The following is a 20,804-nucleotide window of genomic DNA, read 5'->3' on the forward strand; positions in this document are numbered from 1 at the left end:
CGAAGCCAAGAATTCTCCCGGATGAACTGCCGCTAACAATGAACGGAGTGTCTCCATGCGGAACTCTGAGGGACCGGTTGACCTGCTTGAGGTCCAGGATAGGATGAAAAGTACCTTCCTTCTTGGGAACCACAAAGTAGATTGAATAATGCCCCCAGCCCAGTTCGGCAGCTGGCACCGGCCCTATGGACCCCAATTGAAGGAGACAATCGAGGGTCTGCTGCATGGCTCCCTGTTTGATTAAGGACCCGCAAGGGGAAAACAGGAACCGGTCCCGAGGAGCGCAAACAAAATCCAAAGCGTTACCGTGTCTTAGAATATCCAGAACCCATTGATCCGACGTGATTTGGACCCACTCTTTGTGGAAGAGAGCAAGGCGACCCCCAGTCGAGGGACCACCTCGCGGGTCTGTCTGGCATCATTGGGTAGATTTAGTGGATGTACCAGCACCCTGCGCTTCCTTACCCTGGCAGTGCCCATGAAAGGGCTGGTTCCAGGAGTGTGAACGAGAAAGGGGAGCCCGAGCTCTCCGCTGGTTATGATAACGGTTTCTGGAGTAATTATATGATCTTGACGAACGGGGGTCGATCTTCAGGCAACTTGTGCACCACGTTCTCATTAAGGTACTTGATGATCTGATCCAAGTCTTCACCAAAAAGATACCTACCCTTAAAAGAAGGGACCCCAAACGTGTCTTGGAAGAGGCATCAGCCGACCAATTGCGAAGCCAAAAGAGCAGATGCGCTGAGACCGCTGCCACCATGGTTCGGGCTAGGACCCTTAAAAGATCATATAAAGCATCCGCTCCATAGGCAACCATGGCTTCCAGTCTGTCCGCCTGGTGAGCCTCAGCGTCTGGTAAGGACTGGGAGGTGAGAAGCTGCTGCACCCACCAAAGACCGCTCGCTGTGCGAGGGAACTGCAGATAGCCGCCCGCATCCCTAAGGCCGAGACCTCAAAGATACACTTGAGGTAAACCTCCAGCTTCCGATCCTGCATATCCTTCAACGCCGTCCCTCCAGTGACAGGAATAGTGGTATGCTTTGTGACCGCTGATACTGCAGAATCTACGGCAGGAACTTTGAGAATTTCCAAAAAATCGGCCGGCAGAGGATACAATTTTTCCATGGCTCTACTGACCCTAAGGTTGGCCTCTGGGGAATCCCATTCCTGAGTGATCAACTGCAAGATCTTGTGATGAGTGGGGAAAAGACTTGGCTAGAGGCCGCAGTCCTGCTAGGAGGGGGTCCCCCTTCTTGAGAGCCGGGTCAGGCCCCACGGGTTCCGGAGGGGGATCAATATCCATTTCCTGGAGGATGTAGGGAATGAAGTCATCTAACTCCGCCACTTGGAAGATGCGGAGGACCCTAGGGTCATCGCCCTCCACCTGGGCCGCCAAGGTGGGGTCGTCCATGTCAGGGTCCTGGGATTGTCCTTCCCCCGACGAAGTCTGTATTATCGATGGTGTCCCGGTAAGGCCACGAGATGTCCCTGCTCCCCTGCCTACTAAAGGGGGAGAGCCTGAGGGAGGGTAGGACATGGTATCTTGGGGGAAGGGGAGGGGGGGGGGGGGTGGAGAGAGTCCCCAGGTCCCGAAGGTCGTGTCTCTGCTCTGAAGAAAAGCCCTGTGCATCAGGACTATGAATTCAGGGGAAAAGGTCTGGCATCCTGAGGGGTCACCCCCGGGGGATCCCCCCATTGCCTACCAGGATTAGACTGAGTAAGGGTCCAAAATGGGCCTAGAAGTGGGGAACGGATTATCCGTGTCCTCAGAAAGTGCGGCATCAGAACCTTGCAACAAAATGGCCACTGTTCCCACGTTGAGGGAATGGGGCCTGGCGCTTCCTTCCCATGCGGTCTGCAGCTCGAACGTCCTTGTTAGTAGCTGGCGCACATTCCCCCTCGTGGAAACAGCCTGAGCACAGACCCTCACAAGGCACTGCAGACTGCATCGCTGCGGGGGGGGGGGGGGGGGGGGAGGTTCACGCCTAAAATGAGCGCCGACCCGGCAATGGATGCTTGCTGTGGTCCCCCACCAACCTGAAGAACTGACGGGGAATTACCCTCCCAACAGCAGGCGGCCCCGGGGAATGGTGCTTCGCAGGGCTGCAGGTCAGGACGTCGGTCACTCCCCAAAAGGGAGGGGGGAAAACCTGGGTCAGGAGGGAGAGGCCGGCGCTACAGACTTTCACCTCAGAGAGCCGAACGGAGTCCAAAAAATTGCAGTCTTCTGCTGAAAAAGAAGATGAAACAAAAATACACTTACCCCAACTGAGCCCTCAGTGAGGAAAATTAGAAAAGAAAGAAACAGGCAACAGCCTGTCAGCAAGTCACCAGGCTAGAGAGCGATGAGCCAGCACCAGCTGAGAGCTCTCCCCCTGCTGAAGAGGAGCCTTAGCAAAGTGACCTAAACTGTAAATTTAAAAAACTTCCTATTTTTATTTTTAAACTTGATCCCCCTGAGAAGGTAGCCCTAAGCTAACAAGCTGGGGACCACAAGTCCCCTGCTCACATCTGCTGGAGTCAGAATGTTACAGAGAGCTGTTACAGGGGAGGTGTGGTTATATGGGTCCTCCCCTGGGAATTTTGTGTTCTGACTCCATCTGCTGGACATGGAACATAACCCACTGCCTGGAATGATCCTGGTATGTACAGGGAACCCCATTTTGCATTTCATCCCTCCCTTCAAATAGCCCCTCCTCCAAGACGACCAGCAGCTTTTCCTTTCAGCCCTGGTTCATAAAGTGGATAACTGATGGAAGAGGGCATGCTAACAACTGGAACTATTTCTCTTGGGTAGATTCAGTGGTGGGTAAGAGAAGTGGAGCAGTGGTAATCTTCACCAACCCATGCACAGTGAGCCCTCCTTTCCACTCATGGCTTGCCCCAAGCTAGACTGTGATCTATTAAACAGCAGCAGCACTAAATGCAGCATAGGGCCTGCATGCTAGAGCAAGCTCATAGGCTTCTCATTCCTATAGAATGACAGGCAAGAGCAGTGCTACTGCAGAGCCTTCAAGTGATTCCTGGCTCACATGCTTCAGGCTGACTTCCAATACTAATGCTATTAGAGATACTGTGGACCCCAGCCTAAGGTGTGACACCCTCACATTTGGTGTCCTCACCCACAGTTTGGGAAGCTGTGCCCTAGGGCCTATCTGCTCTATGATCTGCACCATCTGCTGGAGATGGCTGCAGCTTAGAAAGTTTACCACCATCTGCTGTGGCTGTGTGGTGGTGGGAAAACCACCTATTGATCTTTCAAGGATACAAAGATATGCTGCATTCTTTTCTGTATTTCTGAATTCTTAACTGGCGTGATACAGAGCTGAGAATTTCAATGCATTGTCCACAATGACAAAATCCTGAACAAATGTTTTACTCATGAAATTTCCACAAGCTATGCATTTATAGTCTATCTACCCAAAAACACATTCAAGTCTCACTATTAGGTTTTATCTTTTTTTCTTCTGAAAGGCTGGTGTTGATACCTAGCAAACTCTTCTCTTCCAAAATCAGTTACATTGGCTAAATATTAAACAAAACAAAAACACTTGACATTCAATATCTATGCCTTGAATACTGGGCACAGGGAAAGAACAGTTGCTTCCTAGGACAACAGGATGTTAGTCCTTGCATGTGGAGTGACATCCGATGGAGCCCGACAAAACTTGTCAATGTTTCCAGAAACTTTGGCCAGCAGACTGAGCATGCCTAGTCTGCTACTATCCACACAAGGTCCCCCTTCAGTCTTATAGCAAAGCTGGCAAGCAAAAAAAAAACAACAAAAAACCAAACAAAGATGAACCCAACATTGTGGGGAGGCGGATGGGATTCCTGAGGACTAAAATCCTGCTGTCCTAGGAGTGCAGTTGCTTACCTGTAAGGTGCTCTCTAGGACAAACATGATTGTAGTTCTCACATGTGGGAGAGTACAGAGCTCCAGACTGCCTCTTTCAAACAGATCAACAGCAGCTGAACAAGGTATCAATGGGCACAACACAACTGCAGTGCTGTGGAAAAGAACTGGAGGCGGTCTGGTCCCACAAGCACAAGTGGAAAGTGTTGGGTTCAAGTCTAGAATAGGTTGTGCAGAATGGGCTGACCCAATGCACTGTCCTGACTGCTATCCTTATCAAGGCAGTAGTGAGCTGTGAACGTGTGGAGGGAACTCCAGATTGCAGCCTGGCAAATTTCAGTGATGTGGACAATGTGCATATGAGCCGACATTGCCATGTCCTGCACCAAGTGAGCCTTCACCCTGCCTGCACGTAGAAAGCAATGCAATCTGCCAGCCAGTTTGATAGGGTTTGCTTACCAACAGCTTCCCCCAGCCTGTTTGGTTCAAAAGACACAAAGCTGGGTGGACTGCCTGTGGTTCGCTGTGGGGCCTAGGTAAAAAGCCAGTGCATGGAGAGAGTATGTTCCCCTGGGTGGGAATGTGGCCTTTGAAAGAAGGTGGTGGGTAGAATGATTGACTGATGTGGAAATCAGTCACCACCTTGGACAAGAACTTAAGGTGCACACACAGGATCACACTATCGTGGAAGAACTTTGTCTATGGTGTGTACGTAACCAGGGCCTGAAGCTCACTGACCCTGCAAGCGGAAGTGATCGCCACCAGAAGATGCCTTTCCAGGTGAGGAAGTTCAGACTACAGGGGCTCAAAGGGAGGCTGCATCAGTCTCACCAAGACCACACTGATGTCCCAGGATGCTGCCAGAGACTGAAGAGAGGGCTTCAATTGGAGGAGACACATGAAGTGGCTGGACTGAAATGGGTATGCCAGCGACACCTCAGTGATATGTGCTGATGTGTACTCTGACATAACTGGTTTGTAGCCCAGCAACCAGGGGAGAGGAGTCCAACCCATGTCATCTGCACTAGATGGGGGGGGGAGGGGAGTGTTCCCACTGTGTAGGACTCCCTAGTCTAAGGTTTCCAGGATTCTATGAGGACCTGAAAAACACTGTGAAAGCTGTAAAGGCTGGAGAATCATGTGCTCAACATCCAAGTTGTGAGGGCTAACGCCTGAGGTTTGGGTGGAACATGGTGCACTGGTTCTGCAATATGAGGTCAGGTGCTGTCCCCAATGGGAGGGGGCACATGCATAGACAGGTCCTGGAGAAATGGAAACCAAACCTGACGAGGCCAGGAGGGTGCCATGAGGATCATGGTCCCCCTGTTGTCCTGAAGCTTTGACAGTCCGAGTGGAGGGTACACATACAGGAGGCCCTGCCTCCAGTGAAGGGAGAAAGCATCGCAGGCTGGATGGCCATTCCCAGTTACTAGTGAGCAGAATCTGCTCACCTTGTGATTGAGGAGAGGCAAACAGGTCCACATCTGGCATAACCCAGCGACGGAATAATTTGGCTGCTACCGCAGGGTTGAGAAACTCGTGTGGCTGGAAGGATTGGCTGAGACTGTCTGAAAGAGTGTTGAGGTGACCTGGCATGTAGGTCGCCTGCAAATATATCCCAGAGAGCGCCCAGTTGCAAACCTGTACTGCCTCCTGGCAGAGGAGGAATGAGTCCATGCTGCCCTGCTTGTTGATGTACCACATAGTGACCTGGTTGTCTGCCCTGATCAGAACCTTCCTTGGATGACCACTGATCCTGAAATGCCTACAGGGCATACTGTATTGCCTGAAGCTCCAGAAAGTTTTATCTGGCAATGTGTTTCGGTGGCAGTACAAAGGCCCTGAGTGTGTAGGCTCCACACCCCTGAGAAGCATCGGTGGTGAGAGTCACCTGGGGTGGCATAGGCTGAAAGGGAAGTCCATGATCTAGATTGGGGAAGGCTTTCCACCAGGCCAAGGATAGCTTGAAAAGGTCTGTGACCATGATCAGAGCCTCTAGATCCTGGGATGCCTGCTGCCACTGAAAGACCCACTGAGCGGTCCACATGCAGAGGCTGCCATGTGGCCCAACAGGCCAAGTAAGACAGGTTGACACCCTCCCGCTGTTGTGGATGAGCGTGGCCAGCAAGGAGAGCACAACCGCCCAATCCTTGGGCAAGAAAGCTTACGCCTGCGCCATGTCCAACCTGGTGCCTATGAAGTCCAGCTGCAGGGACGGACAGGAGGTGTGACTTGGGGAAGTTGATAAACCCCACAGTCTGCAGGGTCTGAACCATCAGGGCCAGAGCTCGAGAGGCTCTGGAATGGGAGTTGCTCCTGACCAGCCAGTCATCCAAGTATGGGAACACATGGATCGAGTGATGCCTGAGGTAGGCAGCCACCACCAGCATTTGGTGAAAACTTGGAGGGTGGCTGATGCCAGCCCAAAATGGCAACACTGTACTGAAAATGTGCATTTCCCACCATGAAGCAGAGTGTTATAATTAGTGAAGTTTGGGTGGAGTCTTGGACACTGTGGCAGCTGACCACACCCACAGGGGAAGTCCCGTGAGGGGCCACAGGTCAGGCTCAGCTTAGGACACAGATTGATCTTTTATTAGACAATGTGGTGAAGCCACCAGAGGTGGCAGTAGAAGTAGCCCAGCTGGGCTAGTATATCCCTCAGGTACTGTAACAGCGACTCCTCTCCAGTAGCAGTGCTGTAGTGGAAAGAACTGAGAATGAGTATAGTGGAATATGCACAGAGCCCCAGTATGGAGAACCCCAGGATAGGGAGGGCAGGCCCTTGAGGAGCAAGTACCTGATCCGTGATAGCTGAGAGGCTTGAAGGTAATGTAACGTACTCACAGCAGTTCCACATAGATGGCACTAGGGCTGGAACGGAGGCAGGCCCTCGAGGAGCAAGTATCTGGTTCCAGGGCACAGCTCAGAGATGAAGATGGTAGTACTCACTGGTGTTGAAGACAGCAAATCCTTCCAGGTAGGAGAGAAGGTAGGAGCAGGCAGCGAGTCAGGGAACATGGGCCCTCGAGGAGCAAGTACCGGTTTCCTGATAGCAACCTGAAAAGCAAGTGAGGCCCCTGAAGAGCAGGTACCCAGTTAGCATTAACGAGTCCAATGGAAAATTGGAGAGGCAGAGTATCTGGGTACAGAGAGCAAATCCATCCCTAGATTACCCCTTGCTAACTCAAAGGCCAGCAAACATTGTAGGCTTTAAATATCTGGGCAGCGTGACGTCCCTGAGGTTTGCGCCAAGTAGGTAATATGAGTGAGGGCCACGTGGTGCACGCACCCTAAGGTACCAGGGGAGCATGGCGGGAGGCAGCGCCCAAGCCAGTCTGGGGATGCCAGGCAGACATCCATTAATAGCAAGAGGAGGTGCAAAGAAAGGTAGGTGGAGTGAAGTCGTTGGGAAGGGATGGTTGCAACAGAAGTACTTCCTGTGGTTGGGGAATGATCATGATGTGTGTATGCTTCCTTCAGATCAAAGGAGCAAGGCCAGTCTCAGGGGGGGGGGGGAAGGAGAATCAGCATGCCCAGGGAGACAATCTTTAATTTTATTTTTTCTTTTAATAAAGAAACTTGTTACAGACAGGATGAGTGCACGCCTCCACTCCTTTTTGGGATGAGGAAATACCTTGAATAGAACCTACAGCCCCACCGTGTCCAAGGGACTGGTTCCACTGTGCCCAATTTAAGAGGGGCAGAGAGTTCTTAAACTACCAAGTGGTTCATGGACATGGGGAAGAGATCCCTGGGAGCCAGCTCAAGTGCAGACTGCACCCCTGGAAGACTATGGAAAGGACCCAGCAGACGTAATCTTCTCCCAGCACTGGGAGAAGCTGAGGAGGCTGTCACTGGCTGGGGGGGGGGGGGGGGGGGATGGCAGATGATTGGGCAGCAGTCTGGGGGCTGGTGGTGCCTGTATCTCAATGCCTTGCAGTGCCTGAGCACTGCTGACTGCACTCTGTGGTCCAACTCTTCTAGAAGTCCTGAGTGGTCAGGACTGATGGAGGGGGGGGGGGGGGGGAAAGAGCCGTTGGCAGCTCATCCTCTGGTTCAAGGCAGCACAACACCCTGCACTGGCATTGTGGGGGGGGGGGGGAGAATGCCTCAGGCTACTGGGGGCTCTAGAGGATGGGGTCTACGGTGGCCAGTGCTGCTTTGATGGCAGCTCAGCAGCCACTGATGCTGCTCCAGAATCTGAACAGTGTCTGAAGGTGACTGGTGCTCCTGGGATAGTTTCAGATGCTTGACCTGATCTTTCTCTGACACCAAGGAGAAAGATGACCAAGGTCTGGGGAAGGAGAGAGACCACCGAGGATAGAGCTCCCTCTCCCGATCCTTGGGATTGGAAATCAAAGGGACCGTGAGAGTCAGACTGGGACAGCTGCTTGTGATTCTTGGGCATTGAAGTGCAAGAGTAAAGGATTTTGGAGTCCTGAAAAGTTTCACCATTTTGTCAAGGTGTGCACGTTGCCCCTTGGGTGTCATCTGATCTCACAGACATCTGTGGGCATTGTGCAAGGCCCCCAGATAGAGGATGCAAACCTAATGTAGGTCTGTGATGGATATAGTCTGCAAACAAAATCTGGTTGATACCATGAAAAAGACCTGGCACATGGTCGATGGGCACTGGGAGGTTGTAAGTCAGGAATAGATCACAAGATTGAGCAAAAATTGAAGATGGACCCGGCGTCTATTGCTATGACAGCACAAACATGGAGAACCACTAAAGTCTTCCAAAGCAGCCAAAAATGAGGCTCATTACCCACAATGCTGCAGCTCCGCAGAAGAGACTGAAGGACCCCACGTGGACGTGTGGTATAATGCATACTGGGCATGCTCAAATGTGGCCAAGTCAGAGTTCTAGAAACTGACATAAGTTTTCTATGTTGAGGCTCCATCTGATGTCATCCATGTGAGGACTACCATCCTGCCTGTCCTTTGAGAACATTTGAATACTAAGTTTAGTATTCTAAAAATACAATAATATTGCAAGCCACACTTTGGGTAGTTCTTGTGAATTGAAAAGGTGGGATATTAAGTGTTAAGATAATGAACAGGCTGGGGGGGGGGGGGGGGGGGGTGTGGAATGGAATATACAAGTGGATCAACTGGACTAAACTAACTAGGCACAAAAGTTTAACAGACTCATTGCAGTGTGTCATTTCAATTTAAGAAGCAAAATATCTGCTCTATTAACTTTTTCACTGATCAAAACTGTAAACATGCTGATATTTTATTGACTACAGTAACTAGAAAATCTCCAGAGAAAATGCACTGCAGGGTTTTAACACAATATTTTGTTTGATTAATGAAACCCATTACATACTTTTCTTGTCATCTCCGCAAGCTACTTCAGCCAAATAACGGTAATAATCTCCTTTCATTTTCAAATAGAAAACTTTGCTTTCTGCTTGTGTCGCTTTAGGAATCAAATGCTTGTCCAACAGACCCTAAAAGAAAAAAGTGGAAAACTCCATACATTTAGTACAGCTGAACTGAGACAAGATGAGAATTTCAACATGGCCATTAAGTTACAGATAGTCATAGCTGTAATTTGTCTAGTGCACCATAAACAAGTGGTAGGCAACTATAATTCAATAGATTAAAAAAGTGTTTTAGGTACACTGAGAAGGTACTATGCAAGGTGTGCTGGTTTAAAAAAAAAGTTCCTAAATCGCACAATAGTGAACAATGGCATCTCTGAAATTATTCAACAGCAAAAATCTCAATCACTATACACAAGTCTTTGTGCCATAATCTGATAAGAAATTTACAGAACATTTCAAATGGATCATTAACTGTCTATATGAAGAAATAGTGCTATATAAATTAAATAATGAATTGGAATTTGGCATTAACAGTGCCTTTAAAGTTTTAAGGTACAGCACATCCAAATAGACTAGTTAAAATATAGCTGTCTAGTTTGAGGCATGAGGGGGGTGGGGGGGAATCAACTATTGTCACTGTTACTGTCTATCAGGCCTATCCTGTAAAGTGCGGCCGTGTTTACCCTGCTCCTAAGCCGCTTCTAACTCACGTTTCGGCCGCGTTAGCCCTTCCTGCGATCCCGAATCCCCTTTTAACCTACTCCTACCGCGTCCTAAATTCCCCGGGTAACCCCTTCCGCCCGCGGCATGCATATTGCATGCAAACAAGCGAATTAGCGCGATATTGCATGCAAACGAGCCAATTAGCTATTCCCCTAGCATCCCGTAACCCGCGCCCCGACTAACGCTACCTTTCCCTGCCGTTTTGTCGCGCGTTTAACCTGCAAATTTACCGCCTACCCTGACCCAGGCGGTAGAGGCATGGGTAAGGGTAGGTGGCAAGCTTTCCCCCAGCCCCCGCTCACCTGCCCCGGCCGCGATCATGGGTGCCGGTCTCCGTGGCAGCCCCAGTCCTCTCCCCTCCTCCAGAAGCCAAAAAAAAAAAAAGCGAAAAAAACGTTGCAGCCCCCCTCCGATGTCCGGACTGGGGCTGCCACGGAGACTGCAACGGCAAAGCGACTTTTCAGTGTCCCCCCCTCCTCTCGGAGCAGGGCGCGAAAAGCCGCCTTGCTCCGGGAGGAGGGGGGACACTGACAGCGGCGAAGCTTTCCCCCAGCCCGGACACCGGCGAAGCGACTTTTCAGTGTCCCCCCCCCCCCCTCTCGGAGCAGGGCGCGAAAAGCAGCCTTGCTCCGGGAGGGGGGGGACACTGACAGCGGCGAAGCTTTCCCCCAGCCCGGACACCGGCAAAACTTGCTGTTTTGCAGCCATGAGCCACGAGCAGGAATGCGAAGATCTGGCTCCGATAGCTCCTCCCGACAAGATGGCCGCCTGCACGGGGAAAGAGTACAATTGGCCGCTCAAGACGTGTCCGAGAGGGGGGGGGGGGGGGGGGGGGGGGGGGGGGGAGACACTGAAAAGTCGTTTCGCCGTTTCTCCGCCGCTGTCTTCTGGCTTTGCCGGTGTCCGGGCTGGGGGAAAGCTTCGCCGCTGTCAGTGTCCCCCCTCCTCCCGGAGCAAGGCTGCTTTTCGCTCCCTGCTCCGAGAGGAGGGAGGGGGGGGGGGGGGGGGGGGGGACACTGACAGCGGCGAAGCAACTTACTTTTGCACCCGATCGGACCAGACTTCCTGGTATCTGTCATTTCAAATGACATTTGAAATGACAGATACCAGCGTGGCGTGAAGCCTTAGGCCCGCGCACCCAGGATCCTGTACAGGCGCTCTATCCAGTATCCTGGGTTGCGCGGGACTAAGGCTTTTCGGACGCGGCTTACATTTACATATAATTAGGCTTCAGGATCGAGCGGTAGGTGAGCTGCACTGTGCGGGCGGTAACCGCGGGTGCCGTAGGCACTAACGCAGCTCTTCCTACCGCTCGGTACTGGATCACCCTGATTGTTCTCAAAGTTAAAGTGAATAGTCTAGAGTAACAGGCCAATGCAATACGGGCACTCAGGATTAAGCACCTGCTGTTCTAACACATGCCCATCCATCTCCTGGGCACATGATGCAATATGCTAATGAGCTGCTGTTAAGAAGGCACTAGAAGTTATGCACCCTAGCACCTCCTTAGCATCAGGCACCCAGGAGAAATGGCTGTGTGCGGATTAGGAAGATTGGATGCTCTTATATTGAGTGATTGTTTTCCCGAACCTGGCTGCCCAGACTTTCCCCCATGTTGCTCTGTGGATCCTCTGACTTAATATCTGCTTTTCTGTCCAACTTTTGGGGCTCAAGACTTGACATCAGCTCTGGGGCCGCCATTCATTTGAGGGTTAAAATGTGCGCATCTGGCGAAGTTGTTTTTTTTTTTTTTTTTATATAATTTGTATACTAGTTAGGCTAAACATGACATTTGCATGTGATGGGCACTATTAGCTACACAATGGTTTGCCTGTGTGTTTTGGACACACTGATCCCTTTATTGCATCAGGGGTTATGGACACATGTCCAAAAGTGGGTTAACCGTGCTAGGTATTGCATTGGCCTGTAAATGTTTCAGAGCCAGAAAGGTATACTCTTAATACATAAAGCAAGACCAATTTTCCCCAGTGTGCCTTTGAAGAGTCACCACTGCCTGATGCTCAAACCAGGACTAGCACCTAGGTCAGAGATTGTGGTACTCAGACTGGAGTTCACCAACAGGCCAGATTTGCATGCACTGCCTCCACTAAATACAAATCTGTATTATAGTGGAGGCAGTGCATGCAAATCTGACCTAGGTTTAGCACGCAACACCAGTTGTGGCTCTTAAAACATACAGGTACTCCTGCATGTTTTTTCCTTGTAACAGTTAAGTTTGGCATATGGAAGTGAAACTAGTAGCATGCAAGACATGGACATCAGTGTCATTTTGTGCAGCTTGCACAGGACCTTCTCCCCCCCCCCCCAACCTTCCTTTTAGCCAGTCATTTCCAATCTGGAAGACAGAGTTGTATCCCATACTTTGTGCATACTTCCTGAGTTTTGGGAGCAGCAGCTAAGATCTAACAGTCACATGCAACAGCCAAATTAAATTGTGCTATTACCACCCTGGCTTTCTCCCTTCTCCTGAACTTGTATAATAAAAAAAGGGAACTGATCCATGTGACCAGTTTGACTTGGCCTCTTCTCCCCTTGGTTTTAGAATATAGACAAGACTGGTAGAGCTCTGTGCTTCCTTAGTTTCTTTTGGTCATAGGAGTCTTGTCCACATTTGTACTGCCTGCTCTAGAGTCTGGTATGTCACATTGTTAAGTGTGTGTGAGAGAGAGTCTTGGAAAACACTGGGATACTATGACTGAAGTGTGTCCTTTTGACAGAAAAAAAAAAAGATCTGATAGTAATTCAGTAGTCAGACAACACACCCACTGCAGGTGTTACTAGGGACCATGATTTTTCTGCTCCAAAGTTACCGTATCAAACAGTTTGAAAGATTCATGAGTTATGTAGTGAGAAAATGACTAGTAGGAAAGTTACAAAAACAGCTTTCATCTGCTCATACATTCAGAACTATGACCATTTTTCTTCATGTGGGTGCACCTATGATGAACAATTTTTTTTTTTTAATAAGCCTATACACAAGTTTTATTCTGTACAGACAGCAATCTATCCATTTGTCTAGTTGACATTCATTAAAATCTGGTGATACTTTCCTTAGAAAGGGCAAATATTGAAAGGACAAGCCTATTTACAGAACTTATGCTCCATGTACATTATTTCATTGGCACAACTCAAACTGCTATACTGGAACAAACCGAAGAGCCAATCAAGCTCGATATCCTGTTTCCAACAGTGCCAATCCACATATGTAACCTGGAAGGACAGCTGATAACGGCATGGGATTTAAACAGACCCGGAGAAGCCACTGCTTATTCTGGAGTAGTTTATGGACTTTCTCCAGGAACTTGCCCAAACCATAGAAACTCAGCATGCTAGACACCTTTACCCATCCTCCAACAATGAATTCCAGAGCTTAACTGCATGTTGAGTGAAACTAGTTTAACTGTGCTACTTAAACTTCTGTATTTTTTGAAGTCTTAGCCATGCAATTTACGGTACCCATTCCATTCATTTTAGAGCTCCCCCCCCCCCTTTTTTTCCCCCCAAGCTAAAAAGCTCAAACATCTAGCTTTTTCATTTCCTTTATCATTTTGGTCACCCAGATCCTATTAGAACTATAGGAAGTTATGAAATCATGAGAGTCAAGGCACATAATGTTCAAAGTCTGCACTTTGAACATGCAGACTTGGGGGTAGGGAGTAATATGTTGAGGAGCTGGATGGCTGGAAGAAGATAGGTGAAGTGGAACAGTGTGCCAAAATTAAAGGAGCTATACTAAAGGCAAATTTATATAAGAAACAAATTTTTTTTTTTTTTTTTTTTAAAGCCACCTCTGGAGAACAAATTCAAAACAAAAAGATCTGGGTCACATGTCTCTAAAGGTGGCAGTGCACTCAAGACTTCTCCTGTTCTACACTGCTGATCGTACTGCGGATCTTATCTATACCTTTTTTTCTGATTAAAAATGGCAGAAGTGAGGTATTAAAATCTATTCTGATGTTGGGCCATCAGATGCTTTGACCTAAAAGATCTAGTTGAAAAAAATTCTGAGAAAGTGCTCACTTTGGAAGACATGGTGCCTTAAGACAAGACCCAGCCAGATGCCATGAGGCCTATACAGATATAGAAGGTGAAGCTTCATGCAGCAATTAGGTAGAGAGATACATTGCCTTGACTACTTTGTAATAGTTAGAATGTCTCAGTTCTTCAGTAGGGGAGGCAAGAGCTTTGACAGATATATTCTAGCAGCCTGAGGAGCTGGAACTGAGCTAGACTTCAAGTTTAAAGCAGCATTGGAACTTAATACAAAATTAGTAGCTGATACAACAGGATGACCTGGAGAACAGAAGCCAGTGTTGTAACCTGCACATTACTAGGGATTCCAGAGAAGTCTGAATGAGATCCAGCAGGGTTTTAGCCAGATGGAATCCTGTAACTCTGACTTGTAGAAGGAGCCACCCGAGAGCCCTGATCCTAAAACTCCATTACAGGAATCAAGTCAAGATTTGAGGTCAGCAGGAGAATGTTTCAGGGAAAGCATGTGTTTTCAAAAATTTTTGTACAGGTCTTTTGAAAGTGTCCGAGATTCAAAGTCACATGAAGACCTTCAATGATGTGGGATTCCTTATGCATTTCATTACACTGCATGCTGGCAAGACTTCAGTATAGGACAGACTTATTTGTTCAGCAGTTTTAGCCCCCTGAATATCCTTTTGATCTTGTGTGAATGTGCTGGATGTGTGATATTTAGAATTTGGTTCACAACCTCTCATGGATGTTTTCTGGCAGTGTGGTATTTCTGTCTATCAGTTTCTTCCCTTTCGATGGCGTGGTACTTGTGCTATGGTGACTTTAGCTGCCCCTGTATTTATTACACCTCTTTCTATATTTTCACCCTCTGCATTTTCTAAACGGGTACGTCGTTCTGCTTATTTTACTTCAACTGTGAGAAGGGGTTTCACAGGAAAAGTGGGAGATGGGGGTGGAGTGTTAAAGGCTAGAATAGTTTATATAAAATGATTTTGAGTTACTGGAACCATGGAGGTGGGGGGAATTTTTACCATTTTTTCCTCTTGGCAAAATTGCTGAAGTCTAACTTACAGTATAGCCAGAGTAATCATTAGTGATGTGGCCTTGGCAGCATACCTCATTGATCTGTGGGGAGTCCGCAGCAACAGGAGAGGCTGTTAGTGGGTGGTTATATGTGGAGTACTGCTGGTGGATTGAACATTTTCCTGTCCGATATTCTTAAGCACAACACTCCCAAAATGGCCAGATTCCAATCTTGCTCACGAAGCCATGAAGCTAGTTTCTCATTGGATTTAACAGCTTTTTTTCTACATATGGTATGAGGGAAGGGGATTGGATTTCTTGGAGTAGAGATTTGTTATCTATGTTTGCTGTGACAGAATAGAGTTCAATGCTTACCACTCTGCTGCACTAGAGTGGGGAAGGATTTGTTTTCTCCACTTTGGAAGTGAGGGGGATGAACCAGGAGATGGTGTCCCTGGCTGTCCTACAGCAGAAGTTCTGGGAATCTGGTTGGGGGTCCCCCCCCCCCCCCCCATTTAGAAAGTGGCACCATGCATTCAAGACCTTCACAATGTTCCCAAGTGGGGATGGCTACTATCAGTGTATTTTAATGTCAGGGGAAACTGGACAATAATTTTCTTTCTATATATATATATAGTCTAGGAGGGTATGGTGATGGAGGAAATGCATGACAGAACATGCCAAGCTGAATTGTGTGTAGAGAGCAAGTGCTTTATGCTTCCTTCAACTCAAACTAAAATAGAGACCTTAGTTTTTCAAAACATGCCCTCTGGAGACAACTGGATCCTTGGTGAATCCTGAGGCACAGTATGTTTTGGAATGCTTCGTTAATGGGCAATATCCAAGCATCTGAAATGCAAGGGAAATGGATAGGGAAGACAATTAGTTGTCCTAGAAAGGGAAACTGGTGCTTCCATTTACAAGAGTATGGTCTACAAGTCTCAGATTCAGACAGAAGAGATGGACAGAGCTGGTCAAAGACATCCAAAAGGCAGGAAAGAAGGGCAGAGTGTTGCTCGGAGATTTGTTTTTCCTCCAACTTGCTAGATGTAGATTCTGCAGAAGGGATCTGTCTACAAGTAGCAGAGAGCAAGTTTTCTTACCATAAATTGTTTTCCATACATAGCAGGATGAATTAGCCATACTGCACGAGGTGACACTAGGCTGAATTCCCCCCCAAAGCTTGTAGAGCTTCTAGCACTATAAGCTTTGGGTATGCACAGTTGTACCCGCATCATCCAGAAGTCTCAAGCCATATCCAAGCAAATAGTTGATGTATACAGAAGAGATGCTGTCCAGGCAGAAGGGTTGAATGCATGGCCAATTCATCTTATCTACAGAAAAGATTTATGTAAGCAAATTTGCTCCCCCCGTTGATAAGCAGTATGAGTTAGCCATGCTGCATGGGGAATCCCAAGTTGAGGGTTGCAACCTGACTCCTGCTGTCCAGTCTACTTAGGTAAGAAATGGCTTGATATACTGCATTAGTAGCACCCACCATTTCAACCAAAACAGAAGTGTGATGTGAGGGTGTAAATGGATGACCAGGTAGCTGCTTTAAAGATGTCCTCAACCGGCTCATTGTACAGATGAACTATAGAAGTCACTGGCACACTTGAGTTTATTGGATGAGACGCAGATAGGATTTGGACATGACTGTGCTGTATGCAGGATGCAATCCAGTTTGATAAAGTTTTTTGCAACTGGGAGCTCCCAGCTATTTGGATAGTATGATATGAAGAGCTGTGGGACAACATGTTTCGATGGGTTCTGTGGCTGATAGGCCAAGGCCCTTTTGCAATCTAGAGTGTGAAATTTTCTTGATTGTGTGGTTTTGGAAAAAGAGGGGGGGGGGTTGAAATTTTCAAAGCAAAGAATGGAGTCTTGTGGACATGTGGGGCTAAAATACCTACTTATTGTGAGGAGATTTGACCTGTTTTTCAGAGATTTAATACTTAAGTCATAGAAAAAAAAATATCAATGTTCTGCTGACAGTTTGCCTAGCTGGGCAAAAAGGTATTAACATGCCATATCTTGGACCACCACCTAGTTCTGCTGCTGACACGAATGTAGTAGATCCAGAGTGCAGGGAAGAGCTAGAGACCATGTCTGAGGTATGATTCATTTTGCAATATCACCAATGTCATTAAGGAAGCCAAGAGGAACATAAAAGGGCTGAGCAAACCTTGTTTTATTGTGGGAAACCCTCAAGGCTGTATTAAAAGGGTAGGAATATTTTGCCAATCATATAAAGAGCACTAGATTAAAAAAAACAAACAAACCCAAAAAACACAACTTTCTAGAGAGCAAAATCCATCAGAGAGACTGAACACAAGATATAGGAAGAGGCTGTAGAAGTACAGGAAGGAGCTACAAGCCTCTGTATAAAAAAATAAACAAAAAACAAACCAATACTGGAGCTTTCTTGCAGTATTGATGTCAGAAAATGGAAATAAGACTGATGCCTTATTGGCTCGTCTTTTGCAAACGCTCAAACACTATATTCCAGCATTCATAACTCATGAGGGGCAGTCACAGTTTGGAAGTCCGTACCATCTAATGAGGTTTTTTGAGCAGCTACATTCTGGCCCTATGAAGTGTTATAGCAGACCAAAAAAAGCCCCAAGTAAAGCATTTCTCAGACTGTCTTGAAAGGCAGGTGGTTACCATTAGGCAAATCAGCCATTGCCTTTAGAAACTGCCCAGGACTGGATGGCTTTCATCTAGAAATTCATAAGGCCAAAGTGCAGAGCCTGGAACTGATAATGGACCCAGTACTGCAAAGCACAGGAAACTGTTCTTGATGGATTAGAATATGTAGGTAGGCCTCCGATAGAGGCAATGAGGTTAAGAACTCTTGATTGTACAGCCATTGTCACAGAGTATAGGGTTTCCATGCTGAAGTGATTTACTAGTAGATGTCTGCTTGAGGTCCAGGATGGGGAAAAGGAACCTTCATCTTGGGTATGATGAAACTGATGGGATAGTGCCCTGTATTTTCCTTGGGTGCAGGTACTGGGATTACAGCTCTCATCCCAAAGAGCCTCAAGAGTAGTCTACTGCCTGCTTCCTGTGCTGGGAGGAGTGGCAAAGACATGTTAAGAGTGCAGTGAAATTCTAGGACCCATTTGTCCAACGTGATCGACCCATCTCTGGTAGAAGATGACAGTCTACCCTTTATCTCAGGGTAAGTCAGCAAGTTTTTCATGGGGGGGGGGGGGGGGACGGGACGGACAGGACATGGGACATACCTGAACCCTCCCAAGAGGTTGGGCTGTTAACTACAAAGACAGACCTCGCAAAGGGCCAAGACTTCTGAAGTGTTGAGTTTATCTAGAGGTGAAAGTGTTGGGAGCCCCTGGATTGACCCTTCATAGGCAAGGAGTGCTGTAACTGCTCTTATCTTCTTGTAGCCAGGAACTGGAAAGTTGACCCATTTTTCAGTTTGCTTCCAAAAAAGGAGAGCACCTTTAAAGAGAATCTTTGTAAGATTTGCCTTGGAGGTTGCATCTGCTGATCAATTCTGCAGCCATAGCTGTGTTCTGGCCACCAGAGGTCACTCCTCTGGTTGACGTTTTAACTAGATCTGAGCCTACATCTGCTAAAAAGGCAGTGGGTTTCATAACCACTCGAATTCACCACGAGAGTAGGCAAGAACAAGCTACCAGGGAACAGCAAGAAGCAATCTTTAAGAACATGCCATACTGGGTCAGACCAAGGGTCCATCAAGCCCAGCATCCTGTTTCCAACAGTGGCCAATCCAGGCCATAAGAACCTGGCAAGTACCCAAAAACTAAGTCTATTCCATGTTATCGTTGCTAGTAATAGCAGTGGCTATTTTCTAAGTCAACTTAATTGATACAGGTAATGGACTTCTCCTCCAAGAACCTATCCAATCCTTTAAACACAGCTATACTAATTGCACTAACCACATCCTCTGGCAACAAATTCCAGAGTTTGTGCGTTGAGTAAAAGAGAACTTTCTCTGATTATTTTTAAATGTGCCACATGCTAACTTCATGGAATGCCCCCTAGTCTATTATCTGAAAGAGTAAATAAGCGATTCACATCTACCCGTTCTAGACCTCATGATTTTAAACACCTCTATCATATTCCCCCCCCCCCCTCAGCTGTCTTCTCCAAGCTGAAATGTCCTAACCTCTTTAGTCTTTACTCATAGGGGAGCTGTTCTATTCCCCTTATTTTGGTAGCCCTTCTCCGTCACAATTATATCTTTTGAGATGTGGTGACCAGAATTACACACAGTATTCAAGGTGCGGTCTCACCATGGAGCGATAGAGGCATTGTGACATTTTCAGTTTTATTCACCATTCCCTAATAATTCCCAACATTGTTTGCTTTGCTTTTTTACCTACCACAGCACACTGAACCGATTTCAATGTGTTATCCACTATGACATCTAGATCTCTTGGGTTGTAGCACTTAATATGTAACTATAGCATGGGTTATTTTTCCCTATATGCATCACCTTGCACTTATCCACATTAAATTTCATCTGCCATTTTGATGCCCAATTTTCTAGTCTCACAAGGTCTTCCTGCAATTTATCACAATCTGCTTGTGATTTAACTACTCTGAGCAATTTTCCCCTTAAGGAGGTCCTATCTGAAGGTTTTTGTGACAAGGTGGAGAAAAACTTCAGGTGTTTCTAAATTGTATAGGATACTGAATAGGCAACTGTCTCAAACCTGCTCCTATTGTAGCCCAGGAAAAGGCTTTGCATATGGAGGAATCTTCTAGGAAGGGCTGTGGTTGTAGTGGCTCCTACTTTTATAGTGTGGGAATGTCCTTTTGCTATTTCCTACTGGAATATAGTAGTTGAATAAAGAAAGTTACAGGGTGAAGACACTGATATTCAAAGCTAATTTTATTGAATATTTGGGATAGAGGCAGATTCTCATTTGATATCCAATGAGTCAAAATGTGATGTGACTAAATGTTGGAGGATGGATTATATTCCTATATTGAGAGAGATAGTCCATATTATGGAAAAGCTGACATTTGATGGGACACTAAGGAAATTTGAAAATGGGGCAGTATGGAGGTCTATTTAGCTCTCTTGTTCATATCTAGGATTCCCAATGTTTTGATAATATAGCTAACTATGGTTAACACTAGACCCATCACTGAGGTTAATATCCTTTGCCAACTTTGAGGTATTTTATATTACTTGTTTTCTACTTTAATGGGTTAGGTCTTGAGGGACAGTCACACCACAGTACTGAGACCTAACAGATGGCAGAAATATGTTAGAATCTGTTTTGGTATGTTTATTTCTGTAAACTCAAAATTTATAAGAAATTTCAGTGACAAGTGCAAAACAAAGTATAGAGAAAAACCCCCATGCTGTAGTTACATGTTAGGAGTTGCTACCCAGAAAAGAAAGCTAGGCACCATAGTGGATAATACATTGAAACTGTCAGCTCAGTGTGCTGCAGTCAAAAAAACCGCAAACCATGTTAAGAACTGTTAGGAAGGGAATAGTGAATAAGATTCAGAATGTCAATGCCTCCATTGCTCCACTGAGACAGCACCTTCAGTACTGTATTCAATTCTAGTTACTGCATTACACACACACTGGAGAAAGTAAGAGGACAACTAAAATAATCAAAGGGATGGAATGGCTCCTCTATGAATGCTGGCTAAAGAGGTTAGGCCTGTTCAGCTTGGAGAATCAAGACAAGAAAGAGTAAATGTTTACTCACATAATGGAAGGATTAGGGGCACACCATGAAGATAGTAAGTAGCATATTTAAAAAAGTCAAAATTCTCACTTACCACACAAGCTAACGGGAATTCATTGCCAGAGGATGTATTTAAGGCAGTAAGCTTAA

At 46.9% G+C, this 20,804-nt stretch overlaps 1 protein-coding gene across 3 annotated transcripts in view; it reads right to left on the reverse strand.

Moving 5' to 3' along the window:
* YWHAZ (tyrosine 3-monooxygenase/tryptophan 5-monooxygenase activation protein zeta) overlaps positions 1–20,804 on the reverse strand; it is an 82,958-nt gene that overhangs the window by 39,123 nt on the left and 23,031 nt on the right. For all 3 annotated transcript variants that reach the window (XM_029591816.1, XM_029591819.1, XM_029591817.1), the window contains exon 3: positions 9,195–9,318. In XM_029591816.1, the coding sequence (XP_029447676.1) occupies positions 9,195–9,318 (124 nt within the window). The remainder of the gene's footprint in view (positions 1–9,194; positions 9,319–20,804) is intronic.

This window comes from Rhinatrema bivittatum, chromosome 2, assembly GCF_901001135.1.
Source record: "Rhinatrema bivittatum chromosome 2, aRhiBiv1.1, whole genome shotgun sequence".
NCBI classification, from domain to species: Eukaryota; Metazoa; Chordata; class Amphibia; order Gymnophiona; family Rhinatrematidae; genus Rhinatrema; species Rhinatrema bivittatum.